At 43.4% G+C, this 14666-nt stretch overlaps 1 protein-coding gene across 2 annotated transcripts in view; it reads right to left on the bottom strand.

Moving 5' to 3' along the window:
• The window catches only part of SERGEF (secretion regulating guanine nucleotide exchange factor), a 248168-nt gene that overhangs the window by 230272 nt on the left and 3230 nt on the right, over nt 1-14666 (bottom strand). For both annotated transcript variants that reach the window (XM_070803581.1, XM_019975581.2), the window contains exons 2-5: nt 13893-14028; nt 12555-12710; nt 10731-10825; nt 3772-3832 (exon numbers count right to left, since the gene is read on the bottom strand). In XM_070803581.1, the coding sequence (XP_070659682.1) occupies nt 3772-3832; nt 10731-10825; nt 12555-12710; nt 13893-14028 (448 nt within the window). The remainder of the gene's footprint in view (nt 1-3771; nt 3833-10730; nt 10826-12554; nt 12711-13892; nt 14029-14666) is intronic.

The raw sequence follows: 14666 nt of genomic DNA, 5'->3' as shown, positions 1-14666 counted from the left end.
CAGTAGATGAGTGGACAAGCAGAATGTGGTATATACATATAGGAGAATACCATTAGGTCTTAAAACAGAAGGAAATCCTGACATTTGCTATAACATGGACAGACTCTGAGGATATTATATTGAGTGAAATAAGCCACAAAAAGACAGAGACTCTATGATTCCACTTACATGAGGTACCTGAATGAGTGGTCAAAATCACGGAGACAGAAAGAATGGTGGGTGCCAGGGACTGGGAGAAGGGGAAATGAGGATCTACTGTTTAATGGATATAGGGTTTCAGTTTTGCAAGATGAAAAAAAGTTCCACAATGGACTGCGGTAATAGTTGCACAATAATGTGAATGTACTTAATCCCACTCAATTGTACACTTAAAAATGATTATGATGATAAAACTATGTTATGTGTATTTTATCACAATAAAAAACTAAAAGGAATAGGGACTTCCCTGGTAGTTCAATGGCTAAGACACCATGCTCCCAATGCAGGGGGCCCGGGTTTGATCCCCGGTCAGGGAACTAGATCCCACATGCTACAACTAAAGATCCTCATTGAAGATCCTGCATGCCACAGCTGAGGCCTGGCACAACCAAAATAAATAAACAAAGATTTTCAAAAAGGAATAAATAAATTTTAAAAGAGAAAGAGAGAGACATGAAATACATATTAACTAAGTGCAATGATAGATCTAATTTGGATCCTGATTCAAACAAAACCATAAAAAGCATTTTTGAAACAATCAGGGAAATTTAAATACTGACTGGATGCTTAATGAAATTACAGAATTACTGATAATTTTTTGCAGATACGATGGTGGTATTTTTTTGGGGGGGTGGTAATGTTTTCAGAAAAAGTCCTTATTTTTTGAGATGCAGGTAGAAATATTTACTGAAAAAAGTGGGGGAAGAAGAGGACTTAAAATTAAACACGTAACTGTGTTTCTATGTAACTTGACAAAAATGTACTCATGAGACTAGCGGTCACAGAATCTTGGTAGGCAAGGGGCAAGGAAACTGATGACAGGCAATTCTCTGGTTGGCCCTGCTAATTTCTAAGGGAATCGGCTTATAAAAGTATAATCACTACCATACAACTCAGTCATCACACTCCTGGGCATTTATCCCAGAGAAATGAAAATTTATGCTCACATAAAGACTTGTCCACAAATGTTTATAGCTTTATTCTTAATAGCTAAAAACCGGAAATAGCCAAATGTGCTTCAATGGGTGACTGGTTAAACAAACTGTGGTTGTTATAGACTGAATTGTATCCCCCGTAAATTCATATATTGAAGTTCTAAACTCCGGAGAAGGCAATGGCACCCCACTCCAGTACTCTTGCCTGGAAAATCCCATGGACAGAGGGGCCTGGTAGGCTGCAGTCCATGGGGTCGCTAGAGTCGGACACGACTGAGCAACTTCACTTTCACTTTTCACTTTCATGCATTGGAGAAGGAAATGGCAACCCACTCCAGTGTTCTTGCCTGGAGAATCCCAGGGACGGGGGAGCCTGGTGGGCTGCCATCTATGGGGTCGCACAGAGTCGGACACAACTGAAGCGACTTAGCAGCAGCAGCAGCGGCAGTCCTAAACCCCAACGTAACTGTATTTGGAGATAGGGCCTATAGGACGTGATGAAAGTTAAATGGGCCGTAAGAGTGAGGCTTCTGAAAGAAACGGTGTCCTTTTAAAAAGAGAAAGATTCACCAGAGGTCTCTGTGTCTCTCCACACGCGTGTACAGAGGAAAAACCATGTGAGGAGAGAACAAGGAGGTAGCGTCCGCAAGCCAGGGACAGAAATGTCGCTAGAGACCAAGCCTCGTCTTCATCTTGGACTTCAGCCTCCTTAACTGTGAGAAAACAGTAATAAACTCCTGTTGTTTAAGCCACCCACTCTGTGATATTTTGTTATGGCCACCCTAGCAAGCTAATAGAGTTTAACTACCACAGTATAACTAATACAGCTATACTATGGAATACTGAAGCCCCCCCTGTGGCTCAGACAGTAGAGTCTGCCTGCAATGCAGGAGACCCGGGTTCGATCCATGGATTGGGAAGATCCCCTGGAGAAGGAAATGGCAAACCACTCTAGTAATCTTGCCTGGAAAATCCCATGGATGGAGGAGCCTGGCAGGTACAGTATAGTCCATGGGGTCACAAAGAGTCGGACACGACTGAGCAACTTCACTTTCACTTTTTCATGGAATACTACTTAGCAATAACAAGGAACAAATTATTGATACTCCCAGCTTGGATGAATCTCCATGGAATCATAAGCTGAGCAAAAATGCCAACCCCAAATGGCTGTATACTATATGATACCATTTTATAACATTCTTACAATGACATTATTATGGGGGAACAGAAGAGCTAAGAAGGGGGTGAGGGTAGGTAGAAAGTGGGTAAAGCTATAAAAGAGCAATAAGGGGGATCCTTGAGAAGGTACTGTTCTGTATCTTGACTGTGTCAAGACACCCCAGTTGAGCTATTACACTATAGTTTCACAAGATGTTATCACTGGGAGAAACTGGCAAACAGTGCATGTGATCTATCTCACTTCTTACAACTGCATGTGAATCAGTATGCCTATCAAAATAAAAACCTTAATTTTTCAAAAAACTATAATCGACCCTAAGCCCCAGGTGACCACCATGTAGCACCAGACTCTTAATCACCTCTACTCCTCTCCTGGTTCCAAGACTGGACTCACCAGTGCTTGGGCCTCGGCTGCCAGAGCCCGTTCAGGCTGTCCTGCAGCCCAGAGGAGTGGAGCAGAAAGCAGAAAAATGAGCAAGAGAGAGAAAAAAGGGTCATGCCTCCTCCACTTTCCACCTCTGACCTCACACACTCTGTCAGCCCTACACCCATCACCCTCTTACAGCACAGGAGGCAAGCTCACTTGAAGCTTTTAAATTAATCAACATTAAAATCCACTAGAAAAGCAATGCAGCTCATGACAAAGAATATGGGTCTTGGAATCCAGCCTAGACTCTGATCCCAGCTCACCTTTTATTCCCCAACTCCCTGTGTCACAGCTCTCTGGACCTCAGTTTCTTCATATGTAAGACAAACACACAATTATGTATAAAATAAAATAAGCAATAAGGATATATTGTACAAGGAACATGGTCAATATTTTCTAACGACCATAAATGGAATGTAATCTTTAAAAACTGTGAATCACTATGTTGCATACCTAACACTTATATAATATTATAAATCAACTATACCTCAATTTTAAAAACACTTAACTCACATTACTGCATGGCCATGAAGATTAATGAGCTACTAATTAAACCAAGGGAGCTTCCCTGGTGGCTTAGCAGTAAAGAACCCACCTGCCAATGCAGGAGACGCAAGAGATATAGGTTCCATCCCGAGGTCGGGAAGATCCCCTGGAGAAGGAAATGGCTCCAGAAATGGCTCCCACTCCAGAATTCTTGCCTGGGTAAACCCATGGACAGAGGAGCCTGGCAGGGCTTTGGTCCATGGGGTCTCAAAAAAGTCGGATACAACTTAGCGACTGAACACCACCAAACAATTAAACCAAGAGAACCTAGCACCAAGCCTAGAACACAGTGAAAACCTGGACCACCTCATTTCCTTCCTCCCTACCTGCTGAAGGCTTTCCCACATGACTTCTGCTTACATCCCCTCCTTTTAATCAGACTGGAGCACAACAGACACTCTGAATTACTCCTTAAAGTTTATTTCTTCCAAAGCTCCATGTCTCCTTATTACATGCCCATTAAGAAAATAATAGCAAAATGATCACCTGTTGCAGCTAAAGCATGCCTCAGTCCAGCAGCAATACTAACAACCTTCTCTCTCAGGAGCTGTCAAAACAAAGAAAAGGATGGTGATCTCAGAACTATCCATCTACAAAGTGTTATGTAATTTATGCCCAAATACAACGCAGCATGGTCCTCATTATGTGTCTCATTAGTGCGGCGCTCCCAATTCCCAACACTTCCATTCACAAATGCCTCTATATGTATCCCTAAAAGGCAAAATATTTTTCAAATACCATATCACAATGCCACTCAGGGCTAGGAGGCATCTGCAAGGTCATCCAGTCTGGGGTTGGCAAAAGTTTTCCATAAAGGGCTAGATAGTGAAAATTTTAGACTCTGTCACATCACTATACTCTGCCATTGTAACATAAAAACATCCATAAATATATGAATAGGTGTGGTTATGTTCCAATAAATCTTTATTTACCAAGGGCTCTAGTTTGCTGATCTCTGATCTAGTCCAATCCACACTCAATGCTTGAAACCCTTTGACAACACCCCACCAAGGGTCATCTAACCCCTGCCCAAATACCTTCTTCCAGTAACATGGGCTCACCAGGTGCCTGCCCACGTTTGCACGGTTCCATCTGTCTCCCTAGGTGGAACCAAAGCTAACTGGCTATTGCTTCTCACAAGGCTTTCCAAACATTTGAAGTCAGTTGTCACGTCCTCTCTAAGACATCTTGCAGTGGCTTTAAAAATAGGTCCTCCGGGGGTGGGTGTGGGAGGCTCAAGACGGAGGGGATATATGTATACATAGAGCTGATTCATTTTGTTGTACAAAGGAAAACTAACACAACATTGCAAAGCCATTATACTTCAAAAAATAAAATTTAAAAACAGGTCCTCAAATTTTAGACTCCTCCCTTCAAGATAGGCAGCTTAATTTCCCTCACTTTCACTGTAGGCTGGTCTTAGTGACTTGCTTCTAGTGAATGGGATAAGGAAGTGTTGAGTGACTCAGAGACTAGACAATAAAAGGCATTGAAGCCTCTTGCTTGACCAAAGGTGGTGAAGTTTTCTTTCTCTCTCATCACTTTTCAGTTCAGTTCAGTCGCTCAGTCGTGTCCGACTCTTTGCAACCCCATGAACCGCAGCACACCAGGCCTCCCTGTCCATCATCAACATCTGGAGTCCACCCAAACCCATGTCCATTGAGTCGGTGATACCATCCAACCATCTCATCCTCTGTCATCCCCTTCTCCTCCTGCTCTCAATCTTTCCCAGCATCAGGGTCTTTTCAAATGAGTCAGCTCTTCACATCAGGTGGCCAAAGTATTAGAGTTTCAGCTTCAACATCAGTCCTTCCAGTGAATACCCAGGACTGATCTTTAGGATGGACTGGCTGGATCTCCTTGTAGTCCAAGGGACTCTCAAGAGTCTTCTCCAACACCACAGTTCAAAAGCATCAATTCTTCAGCGCTCGGCTTTCTTCACAGTCCAACTCTCACATCCATACATGACCACTGGAAAAACCATAGCCTTGACTAGACGGACCTTTGTTGGCAAAGTAATGTCTCTGCTTTTGAATATGCTATCTAGGTTGGTCATAACTTTCCTTGCAAGGAGTAAGCGTCTTTTAATTTCATGGCTGCAACCACCATCTGCAGTGATTTTGGAGCCCAGAAAAATAAAGTCAGCCACTGTTTCATCACTTTTGGGGGAAGCCATATCACATCTGAACAGTCCTACAAAAAGGGCCATATGGCAAGGAACTAGTCTCCTGCCCATGAGAAAGTGGAAGGAGGAACCACCAGCCCAGTCAAGCCTCTAGCAGACCTCCAGCATGCCTGACATCTTGACTGCAGCCTCATGAGACCAGCTAAGCTGTTCCTAGATTCCTCACCCTCCAAACTGAGAGACAATAAATGCTTGCTGTTGTAAGCTAATAAAATTTCAGGCAATGTTTATTACACAGCTATACATAACAGATACATATCTTTTCTTTAGGCCAAACATCCCCAATTCCATCAGCTATCATCGAGTTTCAAATTCCCTCCCTCTCTTGTTTTCTCTCCTCTACGCTCTGGTTACTCAGTCTCTCTCTTTTAAGGGACTGTATATGCACAATCACAGCCCCTGTGGGGCTTTACCATATTTGCTTATTGAGGTCCACAGTGTCTTTCTAAAGGAGGCCTGGCATGCCACGGTCCATGGAATCACAAAGAGTCAGACACGACTTGGTGACTGAACAACAACAGTGTCTTTCTAAACTTTAGAGTCCTCAAAGGCAGGGTCTGAGTCTTATTCACCTCAGTGCCCAGAGCTGAAGAAACAAACCCACACCACGACACAACATCGCTGACGTAGTGTGACCAGCACAAAGGACAGAGCTCTGGCCTCCCTTCTTCTGTAGACTATACTTCTATTAATTCAGCCCACAATCACATTAGCTTCAGGGAAGATCCAATCTTACTGTTCACACAATTTGAAAACACTACCTTTAAATTTTTTTATTTTTTTTCTTTTCAAAGGTAAATAAAGGGCTTTACTTATGGATTCAATCTCTTCAAAACAACTTATCTCCAATCCTTCCTCTCCACCTCACTGCTGCTGCTTTAGCTTGGGGCAGGATCATCTCTCATGTGGGTTATTAGCAAGAGCTTTCTTGCTGAGGAATCTTCCTTCACTCCATGCCCCCACACTTCCCTATGTGGCCCCTCTCTAACTCACTGTTCTTACCATTTGTCAGATACTACCGGCCCGCTCCCCACTGTCACTTCTACCACTTTCTTATATTACAATCATACTAAGTTGCTTGCAGCATCTCTAAAACTCCTGTTTTAAGCCTGTTTTATCCTTCTGTTTTGGAGAAGGCGATGGCACCCCACTCCAGTACTCTTGCCTGGAAAATCCCATGGAAGGAGGAGCCTGGTAGGCTGCAGTCCATGGGGTCGAGAAGAGTCGGACACGACTGAGCAACTTCACTTTCACTTTTCACTTTCATGCATTGGAGAAGGCAATGGCAAGCCACTCCAGTGTTATTGCCTGGATAACTCCAGCGACGGGGGAGCCTGGTGGGCTGCTGTCTATGGGGTTGCGCAGAGTTGGACATGACTGAAGCAACTTAGCAGCAGCAGCATCCTTCTGTTTGCAATTGCTTCTTTTGTACCTACTCTGCACATCCTCCTATCCCAAGCCAGGTCAACTTACACTCAACTTTCAAGATTCAGCATAGGTCTGTTCTCACCCTACCTTCCCCTAGAAAGAGTTCAACCCTCCCTTTTAGGGGCTCCACAAGCATCTATCATAGTTCTAACATGGTAATTCATCTAGGTGTTTCTATATCAACATGTACTACTAAACTACAAGGTCCTCAAATGTTAGGATTTGGTGTTACTCACCTTTGTCTCTCCTGCCTAAATACAGCACCTTCACACAATCAGATCAGATCAGTCACTCAGTCGTGTCCAACTCTTTGCGACCCCATGAATCACAGCACGCCAGGCCTCCCTGTCCATCACCAACTCCCAGAGTTCACTCAGACTCACATCCATCGAGTCAGTGATGCCATCCAGCCATCTCATCCTCTGTCGTCCCCTTCTCCTCTTGCCCTCAATCCCTCCCAGCATCAGAGTCTTTTCCAATGAGTCAACTCTTCGCATGAGGTGGCCAAAGTACTGGACTTTCAGCTTTAGCATCATTCCTTCCAAAGAAATCCCAGGGCTGATCTCCTTCAGAATGGACTGGTTGGGTCTCCTTGCAGTCCAAGGGACTCGCAAGAGTCTTCTCCAACACCACACTTCAAAAGCATCAATTCTTCGGCGCTCAGCCTTCTTCACGGTCCAACTCTCACATCCATACATGACCACAGGAAAAACCATAGCCTTGACTAGACGAACCTTTGTTGGCAAAGTAATGTCTCTACTTTTGAATATGCCATCTAGGTTGGTCATAACTTTCCTTCCAAGGAGTAAGCGTCTTTTAATTTCATGGCTGCAGTCACCATCTGCAGTGATTTTGGAGCCCAGAAAAATAAAGTCTGACACTGTTTCCACTGTTTCCCCATCTATTTCCCAGGAAGTGATGGGACCAGATGCCATGATCTTTGTTTTCTGAATGTTGAGCTTTAAGCCCACTTTTTCACTCTCCACTTTCACTTTCATCAAGAGGGTTTTTAGTTCCTCTTCACTTTCTGCCATAAGGGTGGTGTCATCTGTATATCTAAGGTTATTGATATTTCTCCCAGCAATCTTGATTCCAGCTTGTGTTTCTTCCAGTCCAGCATTTCTCATGATGTACTCTGCATATAAGTTAAATAAACAGGGTGACAATATACAGCCTTGACGTACTCCTTTTCCTATTTGGAACCAGTCTGTTGTTCCATGTCCAGTTCTAACTGTTGCTTCCTGACCTGCATACAGATTTCTCAAGAGGCAGATCAGGTGGTCTGGTATTCCCATCTCTTTCAGAATTTTCCACAGTTTACTGTGATCCACACAGTCAAAGGCTTTGGCATAGTCAATAAGCAGAAGTAGATGTTTTTCTGGAACTCTCTTGCTTTTTCCATGATCCAGCGATATTGCTATTAAATAAATGAATGAATTTCTCTTCCACTTCACTTTAGCACATTTCTCCCATTGTTCTATAAGATACACATGTCAAAATGTTTTTACCTTCTTATTTTATCATCCAACATATTTTAACCTTTGTTCCTCTGTCTTCTTTCATCATGTGACTCAAGCTAAATTAATTACAACTTTTACATAGGTTCTTAAAAACTCATCTATTTGCAACTATTACTCGAAGCTGTAACACTCCTTACAACAGGGACTACATGGTCTAGAATTCCATGTATACCATATGCTATACAGACTGAGTGTCTGTGTTCATTGAAAAGTCATATGTTGAGACCTAATCCCCAACATGATAGTACTGGGAGGTACTTTGGAAGGCCTTTGGAAGGTGATTAGGTCATGAGAGCAGAGCCCTTATGGATGAAAGTAATGCCCTTATAAAAGACAGTGCTTTTCCCCTTCTCACATTTAAGGACACAGCAAAAACACAGCTGTCTATGGACCAGAAAGTGAGCCCTCACCAAATACCAAATCTGCTGGCGCCTTGATTTTGGACTTCTCAGCCTCCAGAGCTGTGAAAAATAAATGTTTGCTGTTTAAGCCACCCACTGTATGATATTTTTGTTAGAATAGCCCAAAGGGATTAAAACACCATGGAAACCATGACCCCAAATAATATTCCCCCAATACCAGCCAATTAGAATTCATGTGATAGGCGCAGACCCAAGCTCTCCATCCAATGAAAACAGATCCCATTCTTAGTCACAGTTTAAGAAAATTAGGTATGAATGGGGCAGCTTAGGTGAAACTCATTTTAGATTCCAATATAATTTCTCTAAAAATTTGCTTCCATATCTTCAGAAAAATGTGTACATTTTAAGTACAATGCAGTGACAAGAGCTCTGAACTAAAACCAGGAGTCCTAATACCTGTGCCATCCAATACGGTAGCCTCTAACTACATGTGGCTGTTGAACACTTAAAAGGTGACTATACTGAACCGAGATATACTCTAAAGAAAATCTACACCACAAAAAAAGTCTTCATATAAGTTAAAGAATATAAAATGTCCATTAATAAAGTTTTACATTGATGATACATAAAATGAAATAATCATAGTTTGGATACATGAGACTAGTTTAAAAGTTATTAAAATTAATTTTGCCATGTCATACCATGACATGGATGAAACTTAAAAAAATCATATGCAATGAAAGAAACCACACACAAAAGGCTACATATTATATGATTCCATTTATATGAAATGCCCATAAGAATTCGTGCTTTCAAACTGTGCTGGCGAAGACTCCTGAGAGTCCCTTGGGCAGCAAGGAGATCAAACCAGTCAATCCTAAAGGAAATCAACCCTGAATATTTGCTGGAAGGACTGAGGCTGAAGCTCCAAGACTTTGGCCACCTGATCTGAAGAGCCAACTCATTGGAAAAGATTTTGATGCTGGAAAACATTGAGGGCAAGAGGAAAAGGGGGGCGACAGAGGATAAGATGGTTGGATGGCATCACTGTCTCAATGGACATGAGTTTGAGCAAACTCAGGGAGATAGTGAAAGAGGGAGAGAAGCCTGGCATGCTGCAGTTCATGGGGTCGCAAAGAGTCAGACGCTACTGAGCGACTGAACAAGAGCGACAACAAGGGCCTGTTAAGAGGTGAAAATGGGAGTTGGCGGCTATTGGGCGTGCGGTTTCTTTTGTGATAATAAAAATGTTCTAAAAGTAGATGACGGTGATGGCTGCACATCTCTGTGAATATACTAAAAACCACTGAAACATACATTATTTATTTACATTTTTATTTTTACTTTTTGGCCACACCACACAGCATGTGAGAGCTTAATTCCTCAACCAGGGATCGAACCTGCCCCCTCCTCCACCCCTCTGCATTGGAAGCATGGAGTATTAACTGCTGGACCACACCAGTGGTATTAACCACTGGACTGGGAAGTCCTGAAACACATTTTTTAAATGGTGCTACTAGAAAATTTTAAGCTACATATGTGGCTCACGTTACATTTCCACTGGGCAGAACTGACCTATGCCATCTGCCTCATATAGTGTCCTTAGGGAAGTCACTTCCAATCAGACCTGTTTCTAACACAGTTTCCACTATTATAACTTTTAGAATTTTAAGATGTCATTGATGTCATTATGGGATATATCAGTTTCATTCTTTTACTTCACAAAAAATTATAACATGTATGAGAGCTAGCAGAGGCTTTTCACTCACAGCATCCATCCCTCCAACCTAATTTTCCCAGGAGAACCTAAGTTTTTCAATATACATTCTAACTACCCCATGAGTTTTCAGGGACGCAGCCAGCCTTTCAGTCTGGTGAGGGGGATAAATGTGATACCTGGAGACCCTTTAACAGGACACAGGCAAGCTCAGTATCAAGTGCCATCCTTACCTCGATGGCCTGGGGGATCACACATCTTCGAGGCCCATGAGGAACTCCCAGCTGGCCAAAGGAGTTGGATCCACATGACAGAACTTGACCATTTTCTGCAAAATACAAATACTTGAATTGCAGATCTAAGAAGTAAGATATCTAAGTCTAATGGGTAAATTCTGCAGGATGATAACAGCAAAAGGAATGAGAGGCACCCGTGCTTCAGCCCATTCAATCCATAGTTCCTGCTCTGTTTCCCTAGGAATAAGAAGACTGGGCACTGGGCTGAGCATTTCACACAGACTGCCCACTCCACACCTGATTAATGACAGGTTAACCATGAAGAACGCTTAGCCGTGTGCCTCGTGTTGAGATGCAGGATACTTATCTCCCACTTTTCACATTTCCATGGAACAGAATTTCCATTATTTTAATATGTGCTATGCTTAGTCGCTCAGTTGTGTCCAACTCTTTGCAACCCCATGGACTATAGCCCACCAGGCTCCTCTGTCTGTGAGGATTCTCCAGGCTAGAATACTGGAGTGGGTTGCCATGCCCTCCTCCAGAGGATCTTCCCAACCCAGGGATCGAACCCAAGTCTCCCGCATTGCAGGTGGATTCTTTACTACCTGAGCCACCAGAGAAACCCAAGAATACTGGAGTGGATTGCCTATCGCTTCTCCAGGATCTTCCCGACCAAGGAATTGAACCGGGGTCTCCTGCATTGCAGGCGGATTCTTTACCAGCTGAGCTACCAGGGAAGCCCCTACTTTAATACACTTCAAGTCTTTTCCCTGCCCTTCTCCATTTGCACTGCTTTCTGAAGGAGGGATAACCTAGCCACTTGGTGAATCTGAGAGAAGAAACAGGACATGTATGGCTTAGCACCTTCCTCTCAGCACCCTGGGCTGACACACAGTAGGGTCTCCCCTGTTAAAGTTTAGGGGGCAGGCTTGGATTAGAGGAGTGTCAGCAGAACCTCTTGGTGTGACAGTCAGCCCCATCCTCCAACTTAGCTTGTATCAGTAAAAAGCTAATCGTTTGCTCTCCACCTGCCTGAATGTTCTGAGTCTGTCTCACAAGTGGTCCCGAATAGCAAGAAACAGTGGTATCTACTGACTCCCTACAGCTCTGACCCAGGCCCACACTCTAAGTATTTCATAAACGATAGCTATCGTTTGTGTGTGCTCAGTCACTCAGTCCTGTCTGACTCTTTGTGGCCCCATGGACTGCAGCATGCCAGGCTCCTCTGCCCATGTAATTCTCCAGGCAAGAATACTGGAGTAGGTTGCCATTTCCTCCTCCAGGGGATCTTCCCAACCCAGGGATCGAACTCAGCTCTCTTGCAACTCTGCGCTGGCAGGCAGGTTCTTTACCACTAGCAACTGTTTAGATTCTAATAATTACCCTCCAGATTTTCCAGCCCAACCTCCTTTACTGTTAAAATTCTCCTTGCAAAATGCACCCCACAACTTGCCTTGACAACTAGAAAGAATATTTGTGTGTGTGTGTGTGTGTGTGTGTGTGTGTTAATATTTACTTGGCTGTACCGGATCTTAGCTGTGGCACGTGGGATCTTTAGCTGTGTCATGTGAACTCTTACTTGCAACACATGGGATCTAGTTCCCTGACCAGGGATTAAACCCAGACGCCCTGCATTGGGAGCATGGAGTCTTGGCTACTGCACTACTAGGGAAGTCCCTGGTGTGTATTTTTAAATACAAAGTGCGTTTCATTGAATCAGGGCCCGCAGCATCATGCTCTCCTCCCCAAAAGCCTTGGCAGTTACACAGATTTACCTAGAAGTGCACTCACCTGTGACTTAGCAGCAGCAGCACTCACCTGTAAGTATAATAGTAAAGTCCCAGCCACAGGCTACCTGCTGGATGGCACAGCCAAGGAGCGATTTGCAGGGAGTAAAATACAGGACCTCCTCTGTGTGACCCAGCCCCAGCTGCCCATCTTTGTTCAGGCCACACACAAAAAGGCTTCCTTCATCTGCAAAATACAAAGGTTTTGGTGGTAGTATGTGCAGGGGAAATTACAACCGCCAAAGTGAGCAAAAGGATTTCATAAATTATCTGGAGTCATGGACCCACTAACTTTTTTCCCACCCAAGTTAATAAGCCATGCATGTTAAGATGCTCTGGACCTAATGGCACAGGGCCAAGGGGTTACAACCTAATATCTAAATGGAAACTCTAAGTTCCACAGCAGTGGCCAATCAATCACCAAATTGAGCATCTACTGTAACAATAAAAGCCAATATCTATTTGGAATATAAAATGTGCCAAGTACTCTTCTAAGGGCCTCGAGTGTGAAGCCAACTTATCTTTTATGCATAGTGCCAGGGTGCACAATACTCATAGAGGCCCACAAAAATGTTTTAATTAAAATTTTTTAAATAAAAAATATATGTAATAAAAATATATAATACTAAATCTAGCCTGGATTATATTAATCTTTATATCTGTGCCACTGTAAGTATAATTTTAAATATTTTTTTATAGAGGGAGGCCAAAGTTTCAAGTATCCATGAAAGTCATAATGCAGTCCTGTTAACTTACGGATTCTCCTTATCCACCACCATTATCCTCATGTAACAGAGAAGCAACTGTGGCACAGAGAAATTAAGTAATTTGCCCAAGGCCACACAGCCAGTAATTAAAAGAACCGGGATTTAAACCCAGGAGGTTTGATTCCAGAGCTCAAGTTCTTAGTCAGGATGGAACATGCCCTCTTTGGCAATATTATAGCACTTGTAATCCTTACTAAGTACTACTCCAGCTACTGTGAGGGAAGATTAAGGAAAATACAAAGTTCTTGCTCTCAGGGAATATTCAACTTAACTGCAAGGACTTCTAATTCATAGGTGAAAGTTAAATATCAATATACAGCATAAAGTATAATATACATTGCAACTTGGCCACTATTTGTCTTGTAACTTGAAGCAGTTTTCCTCTCTGAGCCTCATGTGGGGAGGGGAGGGAGGGGAAGAAAGGGGTCTTGATCTCTGAAATCCTTTTGGCTCTGACAACCTAGGATTCTCTGATGGTAGCCTGATTTCATCACAAAAATGCTGTCCTCTGCAAAATACAAAAGGCTGAAAGACGGTAACATAACACCCTAGGGGGAAATGTCCAAATAAGAAAGTGAGAGGCTGTTCTGGAAGGAAGTTACCTGTGACAACAGCAGAGTGGCCCCCTCCTCCTGTGATCCTCTTGATACAACCAGATTTACAGAAGTCACTCAGTTGCTGGGCAGAAAGCACATCTTCCTTGTGGCCAAGGCCAAGTTGCCCATAGCTATTTGCACCCTAGGGATAAAACAAGCCAATCACGAAAAAGTATGGGAACTTCAATAACCTCAGCTGGTCGATGTGAATCTACCAGTCCCCACCTTTCTCACCCTGACACTCCTCTCTGAGCCTAGGACAGATAAGACGCCATAGGCTCCTTCTTACGAAGATGTTATACAACACCTACACTTGGACAGAGGCCCCAGAACACCTCAGTTTCTATGTGGGAGGAGCCATCAGCATCCACAGCTCATCCTGGGATACTCCTCAGCTTCCCCTTCCAACATCCCAGCCAATATGTGTTGCTTCGGGCAGACAGCGTAGGAGTTCCTTCTGATAAAAATCTAGGATAGCTAAAGTAAGATATAATCAGGAAAAATAGGAACAAAGTGGGCGGGGAAGAATGTAGTAGTACTAGTTCTTAACCCTTCTCCCCACAGCCTCACTGGGGAAACTAGCAATGAGCTTCTGGAATCAAAGTCAGCTGCGGATTTTGTGCCCGCAAACAGAGCGCATCACTGTTATTTCATACGCACAGTGAAAGAGGCTGGCAACGATCTCTAAGGACCTTTCCAAGTACACTGTTTTGGGACTGTAAGACTCACGCCATGAGATTCCTCTAAGGAAACATATTTCCCCTTGGTGGGCAATATGTG

This window comes from Bos indicus, chromosome 15, assembly GCF_029378745.1.
Source record: "Bos indicus isolate NIAB-ARS_2022 breed Sahiwal x Tharparkar chromosome 15, NIAB-ARS_B.indTharparkar_mat_pri_1.0, whole genome shotgun sequence".
In the NCBI taxonomy this organism is placed as follows: domain Eukaryota; kingdom Metazoa; phylum Chordata; class Mammalia; order Artiodactyla; family Bovidae; genus Bos; species Bos indicus.
This window is presented reverse-complemented; position numbering and strand designations above follow the sequence as displayed.